The sequence below is a fragment of the Manihot esculenta genome, chromosome 4, assembly GCF_001659605.2.
Source record: "Manihot esculenta cultivar AM560-2 chromosome 4, M.esculenta_v8, whole genome shotgun sequence".
Classification (NCBI taxonomy): domain Eukaryota; kingdom Viridiplantae; phylum Streptophyta; class Magnoliopsida; order Malpighiales; family Euphorbiaceae; genus Manihot; species Manihot esculenta.
The window spans coordinates 5,071,280-5,077,279 of record NC_035164.2 but is presented as its reverse complement, the minus strand read 5'-3'; the positions used below and the strand labels follow the sequence as shown (position 1 = coordinate 5,077,279).

General features: G+C 26.2%; 1 protein-coding gene across 1 annotated transcript; it reads left to right on the top strand.

Annotated features, from left to right (window-relative positions):
- The first annotated feature begins 2,668 nt into the window (after positions 1–2,668).
- LOC110613006 (cytochrome P450 714C2) lies at positions 2,669–4,796 on the top strand. Its single transcript, XM_021753906.2, has 5 exons — positions 2,669–2,952; positions 3,082–3,308; positions 3,414–3,664; positions 3,790–4,147; positions 4,232–4,796. Exons 1-5 carry the CDS (start codon positions 2,700–2,702, stop codon positions 4,655–4,657), a joined length of 1,515 nt encoding a protein of 504 aa, XP_021609598.1. The 5' UTR covers positions 2,669–2,699; the 3' UTR covers positions 4,658–4,796.
- Positions 4,797–6,000: the final 1,204 nt, after the last annotated feature.

The window sequence follows — 6,000 nt, the reverse complement described above, 5'->3', positions numbered from 1 at the left end:
CATGACGGGTTTCCATGTATTTTTGCAGCCTTAATGAGCTCCTTGTCTTTTTACATCCCTTACGGTCTTCCTGGCCTTTTAGAGGCTTGACGAGTTTCTGTATATTTTTCCAACATTGATGAGCTTCCGAGCGGCTTTTACCTCATTGGCTTTTCACAGCCCTAACTTTCTTCCTGACCTTTACAACTTTGACAAGTTTCCAAGTATTTTTCCAGCCCCACCGACTTCTAACTGAGAGTGGGTTATTAAAACTATGGCGCTCAATATGAAAAATGAACAATCATGGTATTATTGTATGAAAATTGTGTTATTTTATAATTTTATGTTCAATATTTTGTTGAAAATTTATATGATATAAATTGCGTTCCATTCCTTCAAATCTAAGGCTTGGTTCATTTACTAAAAATAATTTATATTTGAAATTTTTTTTATTAAAAATATTTTTTAAACAATATTTTTTTAATAATATAATTTATTTAAAAATAAAATATATTAATAAATTTATATAGAAATCATAATAAAAATTTTAAAATGTGAATAGTTTTTATTTTTTAAAAATAATTTAATTTTTTTATAAAAATAATTTTTATTAATTAAATTTTTTAAATATATTAAATATTAAAAAATATAAAAGTATTTTTTATAAAATAAACTAAATAAATATTATAATTAGGAGTGATCATTCGGTCAATTTGATTAAAAATTGAATCGAACTAAATAAACCGAAAATCGAAATTTTAGTATTTATAAAAATTGAACTGAATTGGTTTTGATCAGAAATCGAATAGAACAGAACCGATCAGATTCAATTCGATTCGATTTCATCAATTTAAATTTTTAATAAATTTTTTATTTTTTAATTTTTATTTTTAATATATTAAAATTTAATTAAAATATTTTAATTTTAATATAATTTAATATTTCTGTATTATTAAAAATAATATATTATTATTATTAATTAGTTGAATTTAATTTTTTATTTTTTTAATTAAAATTAAAATAATTAAAATTTTTAAAATTAAAAATTAAATTCAATTGAATTAAAATAAATAAAAAATTAAATTAAAATTTTAAATTAATTTAATTCAATTAATTTTTTCAATTTACTGCATAACTTAATTATAATTATGGATGCTATTGTATTTCTATAATAGGATACCGTGAATTAATAACATATCGGCAATAAAAGCGGAAAAGTTGAAACGCTAATTAAACGAGGGAGAAGCGTCGGTCATAGAAATTTAAAAGCTATAGCTGCCATACAAAATTATAGAAGCTAAGCACATCATGTCAAATTAATGAGATGGTATAGTCTTACGTTGACCCCACATGGCTCGAAAATATCAAAACACCTCCTAACAAACTCATGGGGAGCACTGTAGCCTTCGCTAGCATTTTTCTTTTTTTTTTTTTTTTTTTGCTTTTGAATTTATTTATGGCTATATCTTTACAAATCCTATCTTGTTTTTGAATTTATTTATTTATGGTTTGGTTGGATTTGTTTTTAATTTTTTTAAAAATTAATTTTTAAATTTAATTTAATTCAATTTAATAATAAAATTCAATGCATACATAGAGAAAATTTAATAATATGTCTAAAATTTAAATTTTTTGAAAAATTTACATTTAATAATATTTAAAATTCATTACAGAGTAATTAAACTTAAATTTTATAAAAGATTTAGATCGAATTCAAGTGATAAAGAAAAGTGTTTAACTTAAACCCACAATAAATTTTTTAAAGAAAAAAAAATTCAAAGACGGATGATATTCAGAAATTCGACAAAAGACTGTATATCCAAATTCTATCATTCAAGTGTTAACTTTATATTTTAATTATTTATAAATTTTTTCATAAATTTTTACTAGAAATTTTCGCTATTATAAATAGTTCTTTTTTTATTTGTCTAACACTTAAAAATTTTTGAAAATTTTATAAGAAATTTTAATTTTTAATTTTTTTAATTTCATTTTAATTAAACGATATTTATTTAAATTTTTGATAAAATATAAATTATTTTTTTTTAGTGTTAAAACTCTTGACAGAATATCAATCATCTTATTTAATTAAATGATATTGATTTAAATTCTTAATAAAATATCAATTATTCTGTTTTAATGTTAAAAGTCTTGACGGAGTATAATGATGCAGTTTCAAATCAGTTGTACAAAAACAATACAATTAATAGTTTTGATTTCCTTTGCACCTCTTTTTGCATTTCCTCTAGTAGTTTTGTTCTCATTTTGATCTGATTTTCTTCTCCCACCTTAGCTAGGTTTAAGAATTTTGGATTTTCAGAATATCCAAAACCAAACACTGTTTTTGTGTGAATTTTGCAAAACACTTGCAACAAATAATGATATATATAATATTAATTAATTATTATTAAATTTTGCATATAATTAACCGTTAATTATGAGTAAACATAAATTTATAGATTTGACAAATAAAACTAATACTTAATATATTTTTTATGTAAACTTTTTATATTTCATGTACAGGCTTAGATTAAAAGTAAAAAAATAAAAATAAAAATAAAAATGACCAGATATCAAAAAGATTTAAATTTTTAATAATTTAAGAAAAACAAATTTTTTTTCATAATTTTGTTATATATAAATAAGATAATTCACTTGCAGATATTTAAAGAGCCACGTCCATGAATCCAGCAACACAGTTGGGGTGTAAATTTCTATCAATGCTTCAGTCTATGATGTTTCTTTTATGGAGTTTTCTCGTCATTTGTTTATGTTATGTTGCGTGGTGGAAGCATGAGAGCTATAAAACTAATAAGCTTGTTAGAGAGCAAGGAATCAAAGGTCCTCCACCTTCTCTGCTGTTGGGAAACATACCAGAAATGGAGAGAATGGTTTCTCAAAATTCTGAAACTCCACAGATAGATGGTCCCTTAATTGTCTTACCCTATCTCAAGCATTGGACCAAAAACTATGGTATTTCATACATATTAATTTCCCCTTTTTCATATATTTTTAGTTTTTATTAACATTCGAGTTTAAGATTTCAGATGCTAAATCAATTTTCTTTCGTTAACTGCTAGTTATGTTCATTACTTATGACAGGTAAATTATTCAAGTTTGCACTTGGTGGAATACAATTGTTGTACGTGAATAATCTGAGCATAGTGAGAGAAATAAATATTTTCACATCATTTGAACTTGGAAAGCCAGCTTATCTACAAAATGACAGAGGAGTTCTCTTAGGCAAGGGCCTTAATACTGCAAACGGTGATGTTTGGTATCATCAAAGGAAGACCATTGCCCCTCAACTCTACATGAACAAGGTTAAGGTAATTAAATTTATGGATTTTATTTGTCATGCTAATTAAAACTAGTTGATAAACAAATATTTAAAATTATTTGCTTTAATAAAAAATAATATTTATTATATACAGGATATGGTGAATCTGATGGTGGAATCTGGTAGTATGCTAGTTAAAGCATGGGAGAAGATAATAGACACAGAAAGTGAGGGTGGAATCATTGATATAGTGGTGGATGAGCATGTGAGAATCTTCACTACTTATATTTCCTCAAAAATAATATTTGGAAGTGATCATCACAAAGGAATTAAAGTATTTCCCGAGTGTCATGAACTCCTCAAGGCTATGGGTGAAACCACAACTCTTGGGATTCCTTTACTAAGGTATGTATATCTTTCACCTTTTTCTATACAATCAGTCTAATTGGAATTTGAATTCAAGATACTACAGTTTAGTTTTATCTAAATCACTTAGACGACTGATACTCGTTGTTATGTTTGTGAATAAGATTTCTTCCTATAGAAAGGAATAGAAAAACATGGAGATTAGCAAAAGAGATCCATGGAATGATAATGGACATAGCTAAGGAGAGAAGTGGATCTACATCTCATCAGGACTTATTACAAGCTATCATTGAAGGTTCCAAGAATGGTGAGCTTGGAAAGTTAACAGAAGATGAGTTCATAATTGACAATTGCAAAAATATGATTTTTGGTGGGTACCAATCCCCTGCTCTTGCAGCAATTTGGGGTTTAATGTTACTAGCTTCACATCCTGAATGGCAAGACCGTGCTCGGTTTGAAGTTTTAGAGATTTGTAAGGGACAACAGCTCCTAGACTACAATATGCTCAGCAAGATGAAAGTGGTAGATACATTCACATAAGTAGATATAAATTGAGAAGTTGCACTGCATCCATATTTTTAACTGACTTTTGTGTTTTTCATGCAGTTAAAAATGGTGATCCAAGAGGTTCTGAGGCTTTATCCAGGAGTGACATTGGTTTCAAGAGAGGCAATGCAAAATGTGAAGCTTGGTGAGTTGAAGGTTCCAAAAGGAATGGACATTTGGATATGGCTACCAGCATTGCATCGTAATCCTGAATATTGGGGAGCTGATGCAGACGTGTTTAATCCTGAGAGGTTCACTAATGGAGTTGCTGGAGCTTGCAAGTCTTCACAAGCCTATATACCTTTTGGATTGGGAGCTCGAGTGTGTCCTGGACAGAACTTGGCTTTAATAGAATTGAAAGTGTTTTTTGCTGTCATACTCTCTAATTTCAAACTTACTATCTCTCCTAAATATCGACACTCACCTACTTATGGTCTGCTTTTGGAGCCTGAGCATGGTGTGAATCTCCTTATTCAAAAGATATGAGTGCTTTGCTTGAAAGTTGAGCTTCATGTAATAAGTTCTCATGCAATATGTTCATGTACTTTAGTATTAAAAATAATTTCTTGTAAAGAAAAACTGCTTTATGGGTAATCCTATCTTAAGAGGAAGTGATTTTACAATACAACGGTTATGTACAATAATTCAATTATTTCAAGAATATTATAATACGTGAAATAAAAAAATTAATGAGAGAGAAAAAGAAAGTAAAATAAAAATTAATCCATTAATAAAAAGAGGTAGAAAAATTCCATGGACATTTCACTGGATAATCATATTCTTTAACTTTTTTGAAGAGAGGTGGCCCATTAATAATAATAGGAGATTTCTTCAAAAAAAAAAATACAAAGTTCTTTGTTTTCTTCTCAACGTTGATTGGTAATTCTTAATTATGACATGAAACACCAGTAATAAGAGGGTACCACATGTAAAAAGGTTGTTTTTAGTGTGATTGGTCCTTTTCATCAAATTAAGACATGTGGTAATAGTGTGTATAAATTTGATGTGATTATTTTGTTTTTCAAGTTATCTTATATTATATAAATTCTTATAATATTAATATTTTTTACATAAATTTAATAAAATTATAAAAAAATAAATAGTGTTAAATTTGTATAAATTTTTATGTATTTATTCATATAAAATAGAGTCAATTATATAAAAAAAAATATTTTTCTGTTAAGGGGTCATTTTCATTATCGATAAGACATGTGTTAAGTGAGTATAAATTTTATATGATTATTTTGTTAGTTATCCCATATTTTAGAAGCTACATATCTTAACAAAATACTAATCGATACCAATTTTGCATATCACGACAACTAAATTTAGTTTCAAGATTCGTTTGTGTGATAATAATTTGCATAGCATCATTCAATGAAAAATATATTAGTGACTCGACACTCTCGATTTATATTTACTAAATTATTAATTTAATTTTTATCTTTTGGAGTTTTTAGGTTTATTGAATGGATTGTGAATTTATATTTTTTTTCTTAGTGTTTCAATTATAACTATATGAGAATTCGATCTAGATTTACTTTACTTTGACTCTTCCTTTCTTTGGATTTATATAGAATTTATCAATTTGGGTTTGTATGATTTGTATTTGTCTAGATGAAGTTTCTTAATTTTGTAGAAAAATTTAGAATGTGTTATCTGATTTGAAATTTTAATTTCTTAAATTTATATTGCTTTTGATTTATGAATTTGTGCTAACAATTACGCCGAATGTATTATTTTTTATTTTAATTAGACTTCATAAATAATTAAATAATTAGGCATTTTCTTGCCTTGACAAGTTTCCGAGCATTTTTTAGCCTTAATGA

What these genes read in the sequence shown, in the direction of transcription:
- LOC110613006 (XM_021753906.2), top strand. Translation starts at nt 2,700, where the DNA reads ATGCTTCAGTCTATGATGTTTCTTTTATGGAGTTTTCTCGTCATTTGT. An exon ending in GCATTGGACCAAAAACTATG is followed by an intron (nt 2,953 to 3,081) that starts GTATTTCATACA and finishes TACTTATGACAG; the next exon opens with GTAAATTATTCAAGTTTGCA. An exon ending in CTTGGGATTCCTTTACTAAG is followed by an intron (nt 3,665 to 3,789) that starts GTATGTATATCT and finishes TTTGTGAATAAG; the next exon opens with ATTTCTTCCTATAGAAAGGA.